The sequence below is a fragment of the Pelodiscus sinensis genome, chromosome 4, assembly GCF_049634645.1.
Source record: "Pelodiscus sinensis isolate JC-2024 chromosome 4, ASM4963464v1, whole genome shotgun sequence".
In the NCBI taxonomy this organism is placed as follows: Eukaryota; Metazoa; Chordata; order Testudines; family Trionychidae; genus Pelodiscus; species Pelodiscus sinensis.
The window spans coordinates 92,899,506-92,922,570 of NC_134714.1; the positions used below are offsets into that span (position 1 = coordinate 92,899,506).

Here is a 23,065-nt window from a genome sequence, read left to right on the forward strand (position 1 = left end):
AAAGAGAGAGTTCTGCCAGGCATATGCCAGAGCCTGAGATCAAAGCTCCCACTGCAGGGCAGAACCCCACACCTCCCCCTGCCCTTACTTCAAGGACCTGCCCTTACTTCAAGGACCTGGACTGCATCCTGGGAGCAGGGGAGTTCCTTCCCCACCCCCACCCCAGTAATGGACTTGGGGCTCAAGGCGCCTCTTGTTGTCCTACCAGGAGACAGAGACATGGAAAAGGAGGAGCCAGATGAAGCCAGCACTGGACCCATTGAGCACGTGCTGGACCAGCTGTGAGAGGGGGAGGCAGTTGACACCACCCGGGGCAGCTCCAGAACCCAAGGGACCCACACCCATGGATGAGGTCCAGAGGGAGCACCTCATGCCACTCTAATCCATGGAGCAGACCACAGTTCGCAGACTGCAGGAAGTCATCCAGCTGCGGCGAGATACCTGGTGGGAGATGCTGGTGGGAGATGCTGGATAAGGGCTGCACCATGTGCACAGCCATGCAATCCCTGGTCTCCAGCATGTTGCCTGCACCCGCACCCGCTCCTGCTCTCGCTCCTCCCACTTCTCCCCCAGTACAGGGGGGGTTCCTTTAAGCATGTGTCTCAGCCTCAGGCAGCAGCTCCAGGAAGTAACTGCTGTTCCTCATGCCCTACCTGAAGTGGTTCCAGGTGGCCTTTAATGGAAGTTAGCATCCATTCAGTGTGGACACTCTATTTTGAAACAGCTTAGTGCTATTTCAATGATCATTTGGTGTGTAGATGTGCTATTTCGAAATAAACTGTTTTGGATTATTTCTTCTGGGATAGCTTATTCCGAAATAAAGGTGCAGTGTAGATGTAGCCTGACAGTACCAATTTTATTTTTACTTCAGGTTGCTTTAGTTCTGAATCTGACTTAAATTATCCCATGATGCCTAAAGAAAGACTATAAAAGTCGTGAACGGTTAAAACGATTTGTTTTTAACTGGTAAGCCTATACGCTAAGCTCCCAAAACAAGAGTACTAAAGTGTGGAAAACTGCAGGGATATCTTAATCAAAAACTAATGGAAATGCACACTCAAGTTTATTACATATATTTAGTATCATATCTTCTTTAATAAGCTGTTTGGAAGCTCACCAGATATTTAAGAGGATCATTATAATAGCTGATGAGAGGGTTATTTGTGTGTCCTTGTATAAACCTGGAAGTAATTTGCTAATGGTAAAGGACAGTTCTCAGAAGAAAAATCTATTCTGTATCTTATCATAGTTATGCCATATTGAATTTGGTCCTGGAAAACCTATAATTCATGTGTATTTTAAAATAAGAATCAGCAGTACCGTTTGTATAAACATGAACCATCTGTGAGAGTTAGGGGATTACCGTGATTTTAAAAAGACTAACAGTTAACAAATCAAGTGCAGAAGTGGATGTAAGCAAATGACGCACCATTGCCTCTAGTTAAGTCTTTGGCCTTGCAACTTTGAGGGGACAAGTCAAAATATTCTTCTTGTGGGCAGCACTGGAATTAGTTAAGGGAAAGAAATCTCTAGAATGGGAAACAGGGGCATGGAGGAACACTGTTTAATGCCTGGATACCTAAAACATTATAATTCTAAATTCTCTCAGTTGGTCTAGTACAAGTCCAGTCAGGGAGCAAAATTTATCATTCTAAACATATCAGTGTGACATATTTGCAAACAATATAAAAACACATAAAATTCAATGCCTAGAGTTTGGTAGAAATGCAAATGCCAAACCAAGATAAATGGAAAAGTTTGGAAGGGGTAATGATTTTTTGAGCAAATCTGGATTCTTTAGACTTGAAAACATTTACATTTCTCCTTTCAGAGGGTTTGGCTTTAAACCACTACACCAAATTTAGCAGTTTTTACCTACTTCCTCCTTGAAAGTTGAACACTATTTGAACTAATAACACAAGAAAAATTTGGGCTTTGTGAATGCGCCCAAACCCTAAATATATTTTATCTTTGCAATGAGAAACCAGGAGATTCCAGATCAGATTCTGATCCCAAAGATACAGTTTTACACCAACTTAATTCCACTCACACTTTTTGTCTCTATGGAGCTTTAACACTAGGGCTTGTCTGCACTACAGCTAGGAACATGTTTATCAGGATGGGTATGTCTAGACTACAAGGTTTTTTTTTTTAAAAAAGTGGCCTTTTTAAAAAATACTTCCCGTGTGTCTATACTGTAGCCATGTTCTTTATGAGGAATAACGCCTTTTTTCTAAAGTACTCTTTCGAAAAAAGACGCTATTGAATGCAAACTGTGCTTTTTCAAAAGAGAGCATCTAGACTCTCAGAAAAGCGCCTCGCTTTTTCAAAAAATCTGCTTGTAGTCTAGTATCAGAGGGGTAGCCGTGTTAGTCTGAATCTGCAAACGTGATGAGGAGTCCTGTGGCACCTTATAGACTAACTGAAGTGTAGGAGCATAAGCTTTCGTGGGCAAAGACCCACTTCGTCAGTAGACGAAGTCTAGACGCTCTCTTTCAAAAGAGGCTTTTTCGAAAGACTCTTTTGAAAGAGGCTTGTAGTCTAGACGTAGCTATGAGTATCTATCTAGCATGATAAAAATATAGTGTGTCAGTTATGGAGCAGGCTAGCCATCCAAGTATGGACCCACATCAATAAGAAAGTTACATAATTAGTTGATCTACAGTAGGTAATTTTCTTTGTGAGCACCTCTTAGTTAACTGATTTAATTGTATGCCTTCATAATCGTGTTGTTGTATAGTTTGTAGATCAAATTGAATAGTTTCCTAGTTAAGAAGCATACCTAATTTTCTTATTCTATTTTTTAAATATGGTAATGAGAATGAATACTGGTATAATCCAGCTTTATAATTTACACACCCAGCAATGTATCTCTCTAGCTCTGCTCTGTAATTCACTGGATGTGCTGAGTATTATGGGTATTAATTTTTTACATACTTTACTGATCAAGCTGCATATTTCATCAATTGAATTTTCACATACAGATATGCTGTTGATCAAGCTGCATATAAACTGATCAAGATGCATAAATACTTTGTCATATGCCAGGCCTTAATTGTCTAGCTGCTTTAATATTTACTATTTTAGATTCTTTGTTCATTAGAGTATATAAAAAATGAATTGCTTTAGGCATTGTACCATGGGTGCTTTATTTTACAAATATAAATAAAGAGATCATTAATATTTTTAATCTTCACATGAAAAATATTTAATGAGCTCTCATCACTAATAAATTCAGCTCATGGAAGTGTTGTTCTATTGTTTAGAAGGAAAAATAATAATTATCCTTATTTTTTTCCCAGAGAGCCAAACTCACCCAGTCATAAAAATTGTCATTCCTGTCAAGACTACATTTTAATGAGATGCTCTGGGAAAATATACAATTGAAATTGAAAAGTATATAAAATATACCAATAAAAATAAGGTTAACATAGCCTGCAAATAAATGAACATGACTGATCTTTTTTTTCTATGAAGTTTTCATCTTGGGATCAGACAGTGTTCCATTCTCTGCATACGCAACTTGCATTGATTTCACAAATTGCTCTGCATATACTGTGTCTGAAAGATTGGGGCCTACAAATCTATGGACAAGATATGAAACTCAGTTAATAAATTATCTGTAACCATTAGACTCTGGATCAGAAAACTTAGTAATATAGAAAGTCTTTAAAGTCAATGCTCTCTTTTGAAAACCCAGTTTGCATTTAATAGCACCTTTTTTCGAAGGAGTACTTTTGAAAAAAGGCGTTATTCCTCATGAAATGAGGTTTACCGTGATTGAAAAAACTGCCGTGTTCTTTCGATTTACTTTTGAAAGAATACGGGCTGCAGTCTAGATGCAGGTGAAGTTTTTTTTTTTTAAAAGACTACTTTTTTCTAAAAAAACCTGTAGTCTAGACACACCCTGATAGAACAGCCTTCATGGTTCATCAGATATTTGTAACTAGACCAATGTATCTCTGCTGAATCACTTCTTTCTTGCTTATTAATATAGCTTCCCAAATGTATAGTCTCATCCATCTCTGTCATCTTTGGAGCCCATATCCACATTCTTTATTCATTGATCACAAAGAATAGGAAAAGCATGAAGAATATAGCTCTGGTTTTGTTGTTGTTGTTCATTTGGTTTTTTGTTGTTGTTTTTTACATTGGCACTTAAAATGCAAGCTGTATTTGTTGGGCTCTCAAGTGGATTAACTAAGCCCTGAACTACAGTATTTTGAAATAACAAGCAGTGTGTCCACACTACCAAACCCTTTATTTCAAAATATGGGCCTGACTATTTCAAAATAATAACTCCCACTTTCCACGAGGAATAACACTTTTTTAAAAATAGTTATTTTGAAATGGCAGTAGTCTGGATACTCTGCTGCTGCTATTTCAAAATAACTACTCCCCAGAGTCATTCAAAGTAATTAATCTCTAGTGCTTGCTGGAGCTGTAAGTTGAGATAGTGCATCCACATTAAGGGAGCCTGCCTCGGACTAATTTCGAGACTTCCCTGTAGTGTGGACACACTATTTTGAAATAGTTATTTTGGGAGTTATTATTTTGAAATACGTTATTTTAAAATAACTTCCTAGTGTAGACATGTGCAGAGGGAGGAAAGGTGATCTTCTAGAGCTGTTGCCTTAATTTTCCACTTAGACCGTGTCTACGCTACAGATAAGATCAAAGCAGCCACAGTCGATCTTCTGGTGAAGATATACTAATTCGAACTAAGAGTGCATTCCCTTCAATGCTGGTAGTCCTGCTTCCATGAGGAGTAAGAGAAGTTGAAGGGAGAGTGTGCTCCCTTCGGCTTCCCACAATGTGGACAGCACCAAAATTCGAATTAAGCTGCTTTGACTTAAGTTATGCAATTAATGTAGCTGAAGTTGCGTATCTTAATTCGAACTTATCTCCTAGTGATACTGGGGTGAGTGTTTCAAAATTTATTTTCTTTGCAGTTATAAAGCCTGGTAACTTTGCTGAACTTCTCTGATTAGATGGAGGAAGAGGACAAACATAATGTATGAATCCCAGAGAGTCCTTCCTGAGAGTAAATAGATTTAAAATATATATATATATATATTTATCCAGCTCAAAATCATTACAAGGTGTAGTAAGACTGAGAAATAGGCCTATATCTTGTGTGATGCTACTCCCTCCCCTGGGAGGGCCACAATAGATCCTGCAACACTGTAGAGCTGTCAAAAGAGCTTCTCTACCACCTCATTTTGCTGATACCATCTTAAAATTTGAGGTAGAGCATTGACTTGGAGAACTTGAATATGAAACATAGCCATCCATCCTAGAATGTTTCCATTTGATACCAGTGCTAAACCTTCCCAGATTTGAAAAAAAACTAGAGAGATATTCCAGTAAAGATTTGTCAAATGGAGATGCTGTGCAGTGGGTTAGAACCGAAAGACTTGTTCTTCTGGCACAATTTTAGCTCAAATCCTGCTATGTCTCCACTACTCAGTGGAAGGGAATGATTTCCCTGCTCATGTACACATAGGCATTCTACCTATCATTGGCTGTGTCCAGACTCAAGGGTTTTTTCGAAAAAAGTAGCCTTTTTTTGAAAAAACTTCACCTGCGTCTAGACTACAGCCGTGTTCTTTCGAAATTAAATCGAAAACGCGGCTTTTCTTTCGACGGCGGAAAACCCATTTCACGAGGAAGAACGCCTTTTTCGACGGAGATCCGTCGAAAATAAGTGAGTGTGGACGCAGGGAGGACTTTTTTTCGAAAATAATGGCCTCCAGGAAGAAGCTCTGGTGGACAATCTGGGACATGCCTTGCATGTCTCTGGTTCCTGTCTGCAGCCCTTATTTAAAGGGACAGGCATCCTCACAGCCACTTGTGGCAGCAAAGCATCCAGAGCACACGGCTACTTAGGTGCAGCATGTCCCAGCCCCAAGACCCTCCTGGCCCTTCTAGAGAGCCTTCTGGGGACCCAACCAGGAGCTCCAAACGCCGGGCACCGGCATGGTCTGGGCCAGAGCTCAAGACCCTTTTCGAGCTCTGGGCAGAGGAGGAGGCCTTACAAGCCCTACAAACCAGGCGGCGAAATGTGGACATTTTTGCCCGCATGGCAGAGGCCCTGGCCAAGAGAGGACACTATCCCTGCACCCAGGACCAGGTGCGCTCCAAAGTTAAGGAGCTGCACCAAGATTATGTGAAGGCCAGGGAGGAGAGCTCCCGTTCTGGGGCAGCCCCCCACTCCTGCCCCTATTATTCTGAGCTGGACCACATCCTGGGTGGTGGTGAAGCACACACACCACTGCGTCTCGTCCAGTCAGGCTTGGGGGACCCTGTGGTGGACGCGCCAGAGCAGGAGCCAGAGCAGTCTGGAGACGGGGACATGGTGCCGGAGGAGGAGGACAGTGAGGAGACTGGGACCCTCACTCTGGAGCCACTCATGCAAACCCCAGAGGCCTCCCAGGTGTCATCTGATGCCAGAGATGAAGCAGCAGGTGAGTGCAGAGAGGTTGTGTAACACATGGGGGGGAAGTGGGTCTGGCCCACGAAAGCTCATCCCCTAATAAACCATCTTGTTAGTATTTTAAGTGCTACATAGTCCAGTTTTTTATGACTGATTGTGTCTTCCTCTTTTCCTCCACAGCTGGACCAGCCGTGCAAGAGGGCCACAGCACCCCAGCCCCACCTCCATCTCCATCTTGGGGACATGGGAGCCGCAGACACAGGCGTGTGTATGCGGACATCCTGAGGCAGCATGTGGCGGCTGTGCAGGACCTCAACACCATCCTTCGAGAGAGGGCGGAGGCAGAGGCTCGGTGGCATGATCGGCTGATGGGGGAGCTTGTCCAGCAGCGCACGTCCCTGTGTGCCACTCTCAGAGGGATCTGCAGCTTGCCTGCACCTGTGCCTGGTCCTGCTCCTCCAGCACCCCATGACCCCGCCCCACCAAACCCCCCTTCCACAGCACCATCCCTTTCCCCCCTTGTACCTCCCTCTCCCCCAGCCCCCCCCAGTCCCTGAGCCCCTTTCTCCCCCTGGCCCTCCTCTCCCCCACACCTCCCAGTCCCAAGAGCACCTACCCTCTGTTGTCCAGCCAACGGACAGTCGCCCCACCCGATCCCGTGGCCATGGTGGACCCCGAACACGAGGCCCAAGCAGGAGACTGCGAGCAGGCAAGCACCGTGCAACCTGATCCTCTTCCCCCCTCCAGGTTTCAAGTCCCCCTTCCAGGTTTCAAGTCCCCTTCCCCCTCCAGGTTTCAAGCACCCCCATCACCCCAGTTAAATAACAAGGATTGTGTTAAAGAAAATGTTTATTGTACATAGTTTGTCATGAAAGTATATTTTATACATCAAAAATCAACAAAAGCTTTTTTATGTTTGCAACGTTATACAATTTTTCAGTGACTGATATTTATAACAATAAAACAGAACTTATTATTTTGAGACAAACCCTGGTGTTTATTATTTCTACCAGCAGGGTCAGGAGATGGGTTGAGGAGGTAAGCTTTTATTCGGCCAGGGCCCAGTCCCCAGGCAGAAGCCCCTCAGTAGAGTCAGTGGCCTCCAATTGAGAATCGCTCCCATAGGGCCTCCCGTATGCAAACAGCAGACCGGGGCTGGGCAAAGTGCCTCTCCTGACCATCAGCACCTGTACCCCACCCTGGTAGGAAGGCCTCCCCTTTTCTCTCCACCAGGTTATGGAGAACGCAACACACGGCCACCACCTCAGGGATGTTGCGCTCCCCCATGTCTAGCCATGTGAGCAAGCACCGGAATCTCCCTTTTAAATGTCCGAACGCACATTCCACCTGGTTGCGAGCCCGGTTAAGGTGAGCATTAAACTGCTCCTTGCTCACATCCAGGTGGCCGGTGTAGGGCTTCATCAGCTACGGCATCAGGGGGTAGGCCGCATCAGCCACTATGCACACCGGCATGTGCACATCCCCAACCGCAAAGTCGTGATGCGGGAAAAATGTTCCTGCCTGAAGCCTCCAGTAGAGGTACGAGTTCCTGAAGATGCGGGCATCATGTGCCCGCCCTGACCACCCAACACAAATGTCAGATTACTGGCCACGATGGTCGACCAGGGCCTGGAGGACCATAGAAAAGTAGCCCTTTCTGTTAATGAATTGGGCTGCTCGATCGGGTGGTGCACGGATTGGAATGTGTGTCCCATCGAGTGCCGCTTCACAATTCGGGAAGCCAAGGGCAGCAAAGCCGGCCATGACTCTGTCCAGATCTGCTAGACAGACGAGACTGTTGAGCAGCTCAGAATTGATGGCCCTCACCACCTGCAGAAAGAGACAGACAACAAAATTTTAGAAGGGGTGCCTTATCTCTTAGGAGGAGAACCCACCACCCACCTTCCCTCTCAAACACCCCGAGAATCCCCTCCTCAGAACTTCCCCTCCCCAGCAGTTCAGGGTGAGTGGAGGAGCTCCCTCCCACTCCCACTCCACTTTGCCCTTCCTGGCAGTCTCCCTTCTTCTCACCCCAAACTGTGACTGTCCCCAGACAATGACTTACCTCCATCAGGATGGATCCAACAGTAGACCTGCCCACTCCAAATTGGTGTCCCACGGAGCAGTAGCTGTCGGGGGTGGACAGCTTCCAGAGGGCAATAGCGACCCTCTTTTCCAGGGGGATTATGGGCCGCAGGTGGGTGTCTTGCCATTGCAGAGCCGGGGCGAGCCAGGTACACAGCTCCTGGAAAGTGGTCTTTCGCATCCGGAAGTTGCGTAGCCAGTCTTGGTCATCCCAGAGCTCCATAATGAGCCGGTCCCACCAGTCAGAGCTGGTGTCAAGCCTCCAAACACACCTGTCCACAAAGAAGTTTGGAGGCAAGGGCAGTGGGGCTGCATGATGGATGATCCCTTCGTACCTCTGGTCTGGGTCCAGATGGGGAAGTAGCCTCATGACTGTGTCATGCAGATGCAGCAACACTTGCAGTATGATGGCGTGGGGCCATCGCCTGCCCAGGGGCAGCTCTGGCTCCATGCCAAAAAAAGGGTCTAAAACAGAAAAACCTCCAAACAAAAAACCTGCTGGGGTGTCCCAGGAAGCTGAGCACTCCAAACAATCACTGCAATACCTTGCTTACCTCCTAGAGGGACAGCAAAGGCAGGAGCAGAGCAACGGGTGTTCAGGGGCGTCCCTTTATCCACGCGTCTCTGCAAAGGGCAGGCAGCAGCACCCGGAAGGAAATGCTGCCCCCATACCCTGGCAGAAGCGGTTCCGGGTGGCTTTTCCTTTCAAAAGAGCGTCCAGCAGTCAGGACACTCTTTTTCAAAAAAGCGGATCGATTTTTCCGATCCGCGTATTGTAGTCTAGACGCTCTTTTTCGAAAGAGGCTTGCAGTCTAGACGTACCACTGAGTATTCACTATACACAAGCAAGGGAATCCCACTCTGAATCCTTAGTGTATATATAACTTTAGACTGGTGCTATGAAATCAGTGGAGGTGCATTAGATTGTGGGCTATAACTTTTTATAAGTTCTCATTGCTTTGAATGCCTCCCACATCTACCCCTCACATTTGACTGTGTTTTCTTCTGTTTACGTTTGTTTTTCTAGTAACATTCTTGCAATCTATGTTTTAATCAGCTGCACATGGACAATGGTTGTTCTGTGTACAAATTAAGAAGTGAAAGTTGTTGCCCTTTGAGGGGACAGCAGGATGGGGCAGGAGACGTGCACAGGAATATGACATTATCTCCATCCCACCCCTTTTCTGCATAATTTACTCATTGGCAGGAGCAAGGTCTGAGGAACCATTGCTCACAAGGACTAATATTTTGTTCCATCATTCAATTTCCTTAACAGGGAAGGATTGGTGAGAGGAAAGAAGTCTCCTAGCACACATCCCTGTCCTATGTGCATTCACAAGGGCATATTACTGCTTAACCCAATTTGGTTTACACAGGCATCCATATAGGAGTAGTTCTCGACATTCATAATTCTTGCCCCACCTTCTTAGCATCCCAAAACTAGTTGTAGCAAAGTCTTAGTGAGTTAATAGGTTTGTTTTTATATATAATAATTTATAACTTTATTGTGAATGTTCCTGCAAGGTAATTTTCTTCTGTATAAAATCTCCTGGAAAATGAATGCATAATATTCAGTAAAATACTTGAAAACCCATAATCTCAGGTTCAATCTTGGTAACCTAAAAATGTGTGTAGAATTTGTTCAATAAATTTGGAGTATCATACTAAAAGTTAAAAACACCCTATAAAATGTAGGCGGGTCGCCTTATTCCTGAGTTATGATATATGATGTAATATATTGCAATAAAAATATAGTAAATTACATTGCAACTCCAGTGGAAATAATGGAAGGTATGCCGTGACTCAAGATATTTTATAGTAATATAGTGTTGTAAATGATTCATGTGTCTAGTTAATATATCACATATTAATATAGTTATACAAACTCATTACTAGACATAGGGTTTCATCAGGCTTTGGCACTATGAAGTAACAGTGTTCACTATTTAAATATCGTTGTAAATATATTTTATTTTAAGCCTTATTTTTACCCTTCTGATACCCAGGAATATTGGTTTGCCTTGAACGTTACCATATCTCCCTGAAAGCAAAAGTTTTCTGATATAAAATGGTGATGAGTTTCTACTATCTGTTTCAGTTCTTCTAGATCAGAAACATCTGGATGCTCCCTTTTCAGAGCTTGATAGGAAAACTATCAGTTGGACTAAATTTGAATAGTTACGATATGCTGATTTATGCCATCTGAGAATTTGGCCCTCCATATAGTTTACTGTTCTTCAAAACTTCGACTTATTTAGAGTTAATTGGGGTTGGTTCCTCTTGGAGAAGGGGTTGGAGTAGATGACATCCTGAGATCTCTTCCAACCCTAATCTTCTATGATTCACTGAAAACTAAACTTCATGAGGCATCTGATGACCGGTAGTGGGGCAGGGGACATGATACATGCACTCCAGGTAGCACTGAGGTCTGGCTGTCTCCAATCCCACCCATTCCATGAGCACAGAACTGCTCCTCCCATCTTGCCCAGGGAACTGGCAATTCTGCCCCTTCTCCCCCCGCCCCGAACCACATCATTTAATAGTTTGCCTGTGATAGGATTGATCTCTTATAAAAACAATTATTAATCCTAATCATGTCCTCATTACGTGTCTTTGCTCTAAACGTTTCCTCTCTTTTCAGTTAATCTTTCCCAATTTAAGAGCTTTTTTTCATTTTGCTTTTGTCACCCAGCTGTGGATTCTTTCTATTTCTATTGTCTTTTCTGAGACACAATGACCAGAACATTTCAGCATTGTAGGTGATGGTAAAACATCGATTTATAAAATGGTCTAACAACTATTTAGTACTGTAAGATTTACCCAGTGTTGCTTGGTTCCTTAACTCAATTCATTTTTGTTTTTCTTCACTTAAATCATTGTTCTGGGTGGGACTGAGGATGAGGGGTTCAATATGCAGGCTGGCTCAGGGAGAGAACACTGCCCAAGCCCTCTCACACCTCAACAGCTTGGGGCCAGTTGAGAAGCATCTTTCCATGGCTGATGGGGAAGGGGTGCCTGTCCCCCAGGTGGGGCAAGTCCAGGTACATCTGCTCCTGAGTGCCCCAGCCAGAGTGAGGATTGCATCAAACTATGCACTTTCCCCTCACTCCCTGACAAAACAATGTCCCCGTATGAATCAGGAGGGGAGCTTCAGCCCTCTTCACCCTCCCTAAAGAGTGCTGGGGAGGTAAGAGGCTAGGACAGTCATGGGGGGCGGGGGTCACATGCTCACCCAGCCCCTTCCACCTACCTGGTGATTTTGGCTCTTCTCTGTATTTTTTTTATTTTTATGAGAAAAAATCCCATTCCAGGCACATCCCATTTTTCTATCACACCCAACCTTTACCTTGCTTTATGTTACAATAAGAGGAAGCTGCATACCAAATTTTATGGTCCTAACTCTTAATGTTTAGCAGGAGTTCTTGAACATTCACGTTCCCAGACACATAAACTGTCTCAAATATTTAGTAAGATTATTTACTACCATTTTCTTTACCCAACCTAATATTTTGTTTGTTAATTTTTGCTGCCTGTTCACGTAGCTTTGCTAGGTCTTTCTGAAATGTCTCAAGGTTTTCCCAAGGCATGACTAACCTGAACAATTATATGTCACTGTTCTCTTCCTTTCAACCTCATGAATAAATGTACTGGATGTCAATCCTAATAGGCAACCTGCTGTTACATTTTTGACATTTTGAAAACTGAGTGAATGTTTCTACTCTGTTTTCTGTCTATGAGAGAGTCCCTGATCTACAACAGAACTTTACCTTTCAGCCTTTGACTAAGTTGCTTCCTTTTAATAAGAAAGTCTTTATGAATTTTAAATAAATGGTGTCAGCCAATGCTGTTTTATTCACTATTCTATTGATGAACTCTAAGGATTTCAATGGGCAACAAAGGTGCAGCGTTCCTATCCAGAAACTGTGCCGATTTGGTCCTCTCACTTTGTGTTCATCTAAAGAGCTGGATGTAATGCACTTTCTGCACTTAGAGACTGGATACCCTCCTAATCAATGGATTAAATTGCTCACGGAAGACATGGGGATGACCTAAAGGGTTAGGTAAAGGAATGGAAATCATGAAGTCCTCCTGAATCTTAATCAGTTTTTACTCCAATTCCTCCTGTGGCATGGGCCAGCCTACTTAAATTCTCGACCACAATTTCCTCATCTGTAATATGAAAATTGTAATTACTTACTTGCCTGCTTATGGGGTTCTTGTGAGGTTAAACTGGGTAATGTTAGTAAAGAGCTTTGAACATGAAAACTGCTGTGTAAGTGTCAATCCCATCTATTATAGGAAAGAAGAAAATCACTGATTTTTTCCCCCCTCAAACCATTTGTAACAGTGATGTGGTTTCAATGGTTGTATTCACAGGTTGGCAAGACTTGTTTGGGGAACCGCAGTAATTCAACATCTCTTCATCTCAAAGTGGCAGACACAAATCCTAGCTTTCAGGTACTTCTGTCTCTAAGTAATTGAGACCATTTATAAGTGTCTCTTTATCAAATGTAAATTCCATGAACTGTATCTGATCATTCTAAGGCAGTGATTTCTAGGTAGTCCCTCATTAATCGCAATGGAGACTTCTGCTCCACTTGACTGAAATTGGAGGTATAAGGTGGCCTTCTATTAGGGAAGTATTTCAGTTCTTAAAGAACTTGACTGTCCTAATCAGTGAGGCCATTTTTATACATTCAGGGGCAGGAGAGGGAGGACAACAATGTCCAAATCCTGGCTATAACTGTGATGTGGTGAAAGTGTGCTTAATTAAGTGTGTTACACAAAGAAAAAGCTTCAGCAGATTGTATGGGATGTAGGAAACCTTTATCTTCTAGTCCAATACAAATACAGTTACATATTCTATGGCAAAGATGGGTACTGCTGTACCTCTGGGTAGCTCAGCTGTTTTGCTCCACTCTAATTCTCTAACTACTGATTGACCAGCTGCTTTTATTTTTCCCACTCTGCCACTCAGGAGCAGAGTGGGAAAATATTTTTCACTCTAGTCAGCAGAATGGATAGGACCTCTTCTGGCAGGGACGAGACTTCTGAACAACACAATTGGAAAACAGTAGAATAATACTGTATTGTTTGAAATCTTCCTAGCAGTATCCTCCAATAATATACAGTAAAACCTGTGTTATTGGGAATGCTTGGGGATTAGGGCATTCCGGTTATCTAAAAATTCCAGTTATCTGAGGGTCCCATCAACCTAGGAAAAACCAATGGACAATAATAGTAAAACTCAAGTTTTTAATAGTTAGTTTTGTAGTGTGAGGTAGTTGGTCTCACATTTTTATTTTGAGTTAAAGATGATGAGTACTTCTTAATTAAAAATTAAGCCAATCATGGTAAACCAAGCCAGGCCTGTGCTCCTGAAGATGTGACAGTATTGTAGCTGGTGGCAATGTGGTTAACAAAGTTTTCTGGTTAACAGAGTGCCGGATAACAAAGGTTTCACTGTATCTATAAAAGGGGCACAATTGATTTCACTGAATTTTTGCTTTGATGAAGATGTTGGTATTCTGAGAAAATCTACAGCTTTCATGGAAGGCAGATTATTTCTATATAGAGAGACATGCAGTTATGTACTTTATCACACATGAATATGGATTCTCAACAGACACACTATAGTTACAAAAGCAGTACAAAGACTAACACAAATAAATACAGCTGTGTGTATATAATGCCTCAGGCACTTTAAGCATTCGGTGTCGATTCCTTGTATTCCAGTGCAATGTGATGACCACAGATTGTTGGCCTGATTCTCCTCTCACTTATACAATTATAAATTCACTGACTTCCATTCAGTAACTCTTGATTTACATCAAGATTGATTTAAAATGGGATCAAAATCAGAGCCTGTGTTTCTTTATTATCTTTTTTGTAGCATCCCACTATAGTTCAGCATAAAATTCCATACTATTATAATACTTACATTGATTCCATTTTTCTTATTGTGTTGGTTAACAGAAGTTTCACAACCCTCCATGGATTAAACCTGAAGTTAAAAAACCAGCAGAGACGAATGAGAAGAAGCATGAAGATTTAGATAAAATAGAAGAAAAAGCATTGTAAACATTACTAAGCTATGTTAACAACGGTCTTCATTTGCTATTGTCTTCATATTATTTTTAGTCCAGAAGCATGATAATGTATCTAGTTTCTAAAGCATGCAACTTTTTCACTATTTTATCAATGTTTGTAAATTAGTCTAGTTTCTGAAATAGACCAATTAGTATCTCTCAGCAATAATCCAGCAGAAATGGATGTTTGAAGATATGCTTTGTAATACAGTCCAGTTTTTTGAAATATTATTCTGCTCTGATCAGTAACTTGCTTATTATAAATCAGTCTGTTTTGTAAAGAACTGCCATTTTGAAGTTTTCTTTTCTTAGCTTGTTCTGTTTAATAGCTATCTTTACTGTACACTTGGGGATAAAAGCCTGCTAACATAAAATAATACTAATAATTATATAGTTAAAGTGCAATGCTACTCAGAAGAGTGACTGTGAAAATAGCACAATAGGATTCTATATTTACCAGCTGTCAATTCTGTCTATCTCAAATCTACTCAGTTAACAGGTAAAAAGTTTATTTCTAACTACAACCATTACAAACTCAGCTGAATCTAGCAATTGTTGTGATTGGCTGGTTGCGGGTTTTTTGGGTGGTGTATGCATCCCCAAAATAAAAAAAATCTGTAGTTGAAACCAAGTTAACAGTTCCGTTGATAATGCACAAGCTACAGTAGACTTCCGATAATCCGGAACCTATGGGACCTAGGTGGTGCCGGATTATCAGATATGCCGGAGTATCAGGAGGTACTATGAGCTGGTTATGTATATACTGTATACAGTATATACTGTATAGAAAGTGTTCTTAACCCTTTTTATTGTACATACTGTATACAGTATACTGAAATGTTTTAGTTTTTTTAACCCTTTTTTACCCTTTTTGCTCAGTTCAGCTGCTGCCGCTGTTACCTTGTGACTCATTTTTTGCCGAAGCTCAGTCACTAGGCTCTTGCCATTTTGATGCCGGACTATCAGGAGTGCCGGACTATTGGAGTTTTACTGTAGTATGGAATCCATCTCCATCTCCCATAGCTGTGTTGGCCTAACAGGAGGGAAAAAGAATCAAAACTTACTTTGTCACAATATTGGCAATACACAGAGAAAGTGGAGTTGATGAGTACTTGCAATGGGATGTGTTACCTGAATAGTTCTTAAGAATCTCTTAGCTGTGCTCTTAGCTGTGCATAGAGTGCACTTTCTGTATGAGCTCTGCAGGGTAAGGAGGTGAATCAGCAGGGAATACATGTCTGGAGAATTGATTCAGCTGAGGTTAGCTTAAGCAACTGGGCCCAGCTGCTAGATCTAAAAGAAGAAGAGAAGGTGCATCTGGGGCTGGGGAAGGGCAAATTCTCCTCTGAGTATTTATTAGAGTGGATCCCACTGTAGGCATGAATGTATCTCATGCAGAAGATTGGAATCTTTTGATTAGCAATGCCTGTTGGGCTTTGCTTGTGACATGCACATCTCATTCCCCAGCCATGGCAACAAGACAGAATTACCCTTTGTTAAAAATTAATTCCACTAATTTCTCATTGTGCGGTTTCTCTCTTTCTATTTAAATGATAAAATTCTCCTTTGTTTATTTAGTACCCTGGTCCCTTGTCCTCATGTAATAGTGAACTCACAGCCTTAGGGCTTCAAATCTTGTCCATTTTGCGGTTGCTTAACCCTGCTTACCAATGGCTATTGCTGCTGTCTATTCTGCCTCAATGAGTTGCAAACTCAGAACACATGTTCCATGTGCAATTTGTTCTCTGCGTGGGCGTGGAAATCACAAGATGCCCAGCCAAGCTTCATTTTTTAGGAAAATCCATGAGAGTTATATCCCAACCAAAAGGAAAAGAGATTGAAGCTCCCAACATTTAATGGAAAAGTCTTCCTTTGCAAGGCCATGTCTTCACTAAGAGATTAATCCGAATTTACTAAGTTTGACTTCTGGGCACCCAATTTACAAATTCAAAGTTTTGTGTTCTCACTACAGAGATGAATCAAATGTAGTCCAAGGAAGGCTCTGTTAACGTGGATGCATCACCTCAGACTTAGGGTATGTCTACTCTGCATTTTTTGAGGACTAAGAGTTATTCTGAGAGAAGGGTTTTCTCTTGTAATAACCCCATTTTCTTCTCGCAATGGCGCTATTTTGCAATAGCGCCAGTCCGTGATTATGCAAATGAGGCACGGGATATTCAAATCCCTGCTTCATTTGCAATTTCGGATGTCTACATTTGCATTCCTCTCTCTCGTGAAAAATGAAGTGTAGACATACCCTTAGAGTCTCAGTGAGCACTCTCGGGAGCTGCAGGAGGCCCCCCAAGTTCAAATTAGAGGCACTGGAACACCCACACTAATGCAATTTTGGACTTACAAGTTTGGGAATAGTGTTATTCCTCATGAAAAGCAGGATGACAGAGTTCAAATTCCATGATGCCCTTACTCCAAAATAATGAGTTTGGTAGTGTGGATGCATCACTTACAAATTCGACCTTGGGGAGCTAATTTTGGACTAAGGTGCTAGTGTAGATCAGGCCCACATAACCCCAGAAGTCAGCACACAACCAGGGGTACCAAAAAGAAATCAATGTAAAATGTGGGAATTTAAGTCACCCTAGTACTCACAGATGTGGTGCAAAAGATTTGTACCACCTCCTCATAGAGGTAGGGAAGTCCAGAATGCAGATAAACATGATTCCAGGCACTGCTCTGTGTCTGCCCATAAGGAGAGGAAACCACTAACCACACACTACCATAGTGGCTAAAGATCTGCATAAAAATATACAAGCCCAGCACCAACCTCAACAATGTCCAATCCAGTACCTATGTTGACACCAACAAGAGAATCATTCATGGTGCCAGCAGAAGAACTGATCTTCATGCATCTATTCTTCCTTCATTAATATCATACATCAGCAGCACCCCTGGACAAATGTATTCATTATCCCTAATAGCAGGGCATACTTACTCTCCAAGTAGGAAGGGGGGGAAGCTGTTTCATAGGCTATGAGCTGCAGACAGCTGCCTTTCCACCTTTCAGAATTTGTATCTAGAGTACTCCACAACATTTATATCCATAGCTGGGCTTTCGTTCAGTTCCATCAAGTTCATCTTATAGTAATCTCTGCATGGCTGTGTCCAGACTCAGGGGGTTTTTCGGGAATAGTAGCCTTTTTCCGAAAAAACTTCCCCTGCGTCCAGACTCAAGCCGCGTTCTTTCGAAATTAAATCAAAAGAACGCGGCTTTTCTTTCGATGGCGGTAAACCTAATTCTACGAGGAAGAACGCCTTCTTTCGAAAGTTCCTCTTTCGAAAGAAGGCGTTCTTCAATGTAAATAGGGCTTCCTCGAAAGAGAGCATCCAGATTCGCTGGGTGCTTTCTTTCGAAAAAGCAAGCCGCTTTTTCGAAAGTTCCGCATGTAGTCTAGACGTGCTATTTCGAAAGAGGCTCTTTCGAAAGATACTTTTGAAAGATACTTTCGAAAGAGCCTCTTTAGAAAGAGGCTTGCAGTCTAGACATAGTCCATGTTACCTACGTGATCAGTTCTTTTTAGTCCTCATGCAGTCCCAGATATCAAGATTCTTTAAAAGGTTGTTGAATATTTACCCACCTTTCAGAGAACGCTACTTGCATGGGATTTCAATGCTGTCCTTTCAAGACATTTCATTTTGGAATGGTCCTTACACCACCTTACACTCAAGAAAGTCATCTTATTTGCCATCTCATCACCAGTAGTACTGAGTCCTAGTCTGATTTTTATCCCTAAAGCGGTGTCAGAATTTCATTTCATCTGTATTCTTCACTAAATCGAATGCCAGGTTGGGGGAGACACATCTCCACACATGTTGGCATTTTATTATACTATATTGATCCCAAAAAACCCTTCAGTCTGGCATTCCTCTTTTTGTGACCAGCTCTGGTGCTTTGAACATTTAAGCCCCTCCTCCCAAAGGATATATAAAAGGATCAGACAATGAATATCAATCTATCACCAGATGGGTGGGGTGCCGCTCCCTCCAAACATTAAAGCTCATGCCACTAAAGCATAAGCTACAGCTGCTGCATACTCCTGAAGCCTATCCATATTAGAAAGCTGTGAGGTTACTGTGTGGTGGGACTCCTTGGCATTCATTCAGTACTATGCTCTTCACTTAGATGCAAAGTCATATGCTAAAGTCAAGGAGGACGTGTTACAAACACTATTCAGTTATGTCAATAAAACCTGGGATGCTGCCTGCACCTACTGTGAGATTTCCAATGGAGACAGACTCAAAGATGAAATGTAGTTATTTTCCTTATAGTAATCATGGTTTTTTGAGATTTAATCTGTGTGGATCCTGTGAACTATCTTCTATCCCTGCTTATCAGAATTCTCTACATCTGGGATTATGATTTAACAAGGAAACTGAGGGATAATTGCAGCTGCTCTGCACTTTATGCCTTTGGATAAAGGAGCATAAAAACATGCCTGGTATAGACATGGCTCAGTGGACATTGCTGTTGATCTCACACATTTATCCCACACATGAGACACTTACAGCATGGCTACACTGAAATTAAAAAAAAAAAATATGGCTAGTCCATACCACCTGACTCAGGATTTGGGGCTTTAGCTAAGGAGCTGTTTAGTAATGGCATATATGGTTTGGCTCGTGGTGAGGATCCAGGCTCTATGACCTTGCCAAGTGAAAGGGTCACAGAGCTTGGATTACAGCCTGAACTGGCATGTTTACACAGCAGAGAAACAGCTCCTTGCCCTAAGTCCCATGAACTTGCGTCAGCTGGCACGGACTAGCCATGAGTTGTTAATTACAGCAAAAGCCCAGCCTTTAAGTGGGATCCTGGCTGACAACATGTCTAGGAATACAGTTAGATAAGCAACTGTTTTCAAAGGGGAGGCTGGATGATTTTGTGCAGAACCTGAAAGGAGGAGAAAATCATGTTGCAGGGTTTTTTTTGCATGTATTCTACAGTGTGGTGAGGTAATATTAACCCTGGGAATGGAAACTAATCATTTTTGGCGAGGGGGAGGGCCTTGGAGCCTGGCCTGCAATCCGAGCAGGTACATCTACATTGCTATTTTTAGCCCCATAGCTCCATCTCTGGCAATCCAAGCAAATTGACCTGGGTTTTAAAACTTTGCACTGTGGGCTATTCTTTGATGTGTAGGTGTACCCTTAGCCAACAAATGCAAAACTTGACTGCTTTTCTGAACTCCCCAAAACTTTCTGCTTTGCTGGCTTGCACAAGGAGCAAGGAAGAGAGTCAGCAGTGGGCAATAATTTTTGGCTGGGGACGACTTCGAAAAGTTTTGATGTGCTCCCAGGTCACCCGGAATGGGCGGGGCCTAAACCGGAACAGGTGGGGCCAAAATTCTTCTCGGCTACCCCATCTACCGATCATAATTGGTCTGGGGGAGGGGAGCCCCTTTCCCTCCCCCTTCCCACTAGACACCCACGCAACTTGTGCCATGTGCTCCTTGCAGGGAAGGAAGGGGGGAAGGAGAGCAGAGGAAACTTCGCACACTCCTCCTGCCTCCAGGCCAATCAGGGGTTGGGTGTGGGGGAGCATGTGATGTGCAGGGTGGGAGGAAGTTTTGCGCTCCTCCCTCCCCCAAGTTCCAATTGGCTTGGGGGCGGGGGAGTGTCAGGGTCTCCATGGGCCGGATCAATCCACTTGGTGGGCCGGATCTGGCCCACAGAGACCCTGCCCTAGACGCACTCTCCCTTGTAATAGATGAAGGGATGTGTACTGCAACTTCATTGTTTTATTTGGCATACAGGTCACAGGGCACAAGATCAAACCTTTCATTTTGCGAGTAAAAACTGTTCTTTAAGGGAATAAATATTACAAGTGTGGACAAGACACATTCTCCCATTTATGGATTATTTGAAGCTCAGCAATTAAAAGCAGGTTCCACTTTTAAAAACAACCCTTTTATATTTTGCTGCACATTCCATACAAGAAGTAAAAGGGCAAAGCCGTACTCTTGGTCACTGCACATTGTGACATCTCATGATTGTTCTTCTGCTGGATTGCAGAATAGGATGCAGTCCCAAATGATTTTGTTTGTCTTCTGTCTGGAAAGAAGTTCATCCATGTCACACACATAGATTTTTTAATGGAAAGGTCATAAGTAAGAAGTGCTCACTTATGCAAAATTGGAAAGACATATTGGATCATAATAATGAATGCTACAAAACCAATTGTTAAAATCCTTGTTATTCTCCTCCTTAAAAGCTACACTGTGTCTGTTGAAATGGGTCATTTGTCTGTGAACAGGTCTCAGTAACTCATTTTGCTTGAGAGAACATACATATTTTACTAGCTGTGATTTCCATTTTATTAATCAAGAAATATAAAAATAGCCTTCTGTGTTTCACTCCTTGGAATTAAGTTGCTCAATTCCACTTCATTGTTTAATTTTCATATTAAATTTTTACTGTCTTTTCAGGGTTAATGGGACGTAAGTGGCATGGAAACATACTTCATGACATAAATATTGAAGTGATACTGTGCTAAATTTATCCCGATGAAAGTCCATCAATTATAGCAGTTTTCCAACAACAGATTTGGCTGGCTCAATGTATTCAGCAAGAATAAATTTCCTACTGCTATATGTATTTCTTTTGATGTTAGAGAGGAAGTATTATCTGATCAATACAACAGATGACTTGAGGTAGGGATCTGGATGCATTCTTGGATATGCCAGTGAATCAGCTTGTAATTTTGAAAAAACCATCTCAGCTTTCTCTGTTTTCATTTCTATACTCTCTTTACTTATGTCAGCCAATTTGTGATCCTGAGTAGAAAGACATTATGTTAATACTAATACTTTATTTATGTAGTGCTTTTGCTTGCCTGCCTTGGTACAATTTCCTTTTGAGAACTATCAGATTCAATATGGTGTAATCAGACTCTAGACTAGGCCACTTTCCTGCACAATATGACCTTTTAAGAAGCTTTCTTCACAGATACAAATGAGTCTCTTACATATCTTTCATTTTTAGCATAACCTGAATGTTATCTTTGCTGCACTGTGTAATATTTGCTGTAAATACACATTGGTAAATTATCCTCATTTGAATGTTATTCAAACAGCAAAAATATTTGTACATAGTAAGATTAGTATGTACCCAAAATAACTAGGAACGTTCTGTTCAGGATGTTAAACTGATTCCTATTGGAATATTTCTGACTGCACAATACTGGGCTCTGGTTTTGCCTTTGTATACATATTGACAGGGTGTACAACATCCATCAATATTGGGCTTTGGTTTTGCCTTTCTATACATATTGACAGGGTGTATGGTACAACATCCATCAAAGAACTTGTTGGAGACCCCATGGTCCTACCACACACTGCCCCCGGGAAGGAGCAACAGATACAGGTCATCCAGGCCTGCCTGGAGAGGCTACACAGAAGCAGCTAATCAGAGCCCACCAGACTCAGATAAAAGGAGCTGCAGGGGCTAAACAGGTCAATTGCTAACTGAGACTTGAAGGGTGAGGCATGGCTAGAAGACTATGAAACTCTCCAACAAACAGGTTTGCAAGAGATCCTGCTCTTGAAAGGAACAGGCAAAGAGAACCCAAGGATTATAATCCTAAACTAATGGGTGAAGGTGACAGGAATGAATGGAAAGCAACACAGGGAATGCAGATGTGGCAAATATTAAGGGAGCCAGCACATGGCTGTTGATGGCAGGGTCTCTGGTAGGTGGGTTCCAGTCAGTCATTGGGGAAGTGGCCTGAGTCCTGAAAAGGTGACAAAATTCTTGGCTCAAAGCCTGTGAAAGTCTGGAATGTAAATAAACCTGGTGACGAGGCTGAAGAATCTGACTGAGGGCATGCCATGTGCTGAAATTTTGGGGCAGAGAGAACCTGTGAAGATGAAGACTCTTCAGGGAGATAGGCTTAGTAGTAGTGTATCATAACAAGGTGGGAAATAATTTAATATTAACCCTGAAGGGGCTGAGAACTGAGTCTAGAAAGCAGGCTGATGTATAAGCCAAATGGAATAGAGTCATTTGCTTGGATGTTTGTTGAGACTTCCAGATGGACTTCTGTTACCACAGGAGTTCATCCATTTTAGACTGTGAATGGCATGAGGATTGAGTCACTGAAGACCCACTTAGTGAAGGTCACAAACCACAGCTGGTTCCTAGAGCAGAAAAGGAGATTGTAATACAGCATGCAGCTGATAGGAAGCATTCATGAGAGGTGAGTGTACCTTCTCAAAATACTTCTTTTAAAAAGTCAATTAAACTAGTTATTACTAGTTTCAGAGGGGTAGCCGTGTTAGTCTGAATCTGCAAAAGCGATGAGGAGTCCTGGTACAAATAAGAGATTGTCACATAAACACCACCCTATACCGAAAACCTACTGACCACTATGCCTACCTACATGTTTCCAGCTTCCATCCTGGATCCATTGTCTACAGCCAAGCACTAAGGTACAACCTCATCTGTT

The 23,065-nt window shown here is 42.3% G+C and overlaps 1 protein-coding gene and 1 long non-coding RNA gene across 7 annotated transcripts in view; one reads left to right on the forward strand and one right to left on the reverse strand.

The window, feature by feature from the left end:
- Nucleotides 1-14,820, forward strand: part of LUZP2 (leucine zipper protein 2) — a 480,337-nt gene extending 465,517 nt beyond the window's left edge. For 3 of the 4 annotated variants that reach the window (XM_075927754.1, XM_014573955.3, XM_075927755.1), the window contains 2 exons: nt 12,899-12,979; nt 14,498-14,820. In XM_075927754.1, the coding sequence (XP_075783869.1) occupies nt 12,899-12,979; nt 14,498-14,602 (186 nt within the window). In that variant the 3' untranslated portion in view covers nt 14,603-14,820. Of the gene's footprint in view, nt 1-12,898; nt 12,980-14,497 lie in introns of those variants that run through there. The other variant, XR_012903570.1, reaches the window with a different exon arrangement.
- The window catches only part of LOC142829179 (uncharacterized), a 31,716-nt gene continuing 15,918 nt past the window's right edge, over nt 7,268-23,065 (reverse strand). For 2 of the 3 annotated variants that reach the window (XR_012903571.1, XR_012903572.1), the window contains exons 2-4: nt 15,511-15,643; nt 8,502-14,525; nt 7,268-8,266 (exon numbers count right to left, since the gene is read on the reverse strand). This is a non-coding gene — a long non-coding RNA (uncharacterized LOC142829179). Of the gene's footprint in view, nt 8,267-8,501; nt 14,526-15,510; nt 15,644-15,741; nt 17,836-23,065 lie in introns of those variants that run through there. The other variant, XR_012903573.1, reaches the window with a different exon arrangement.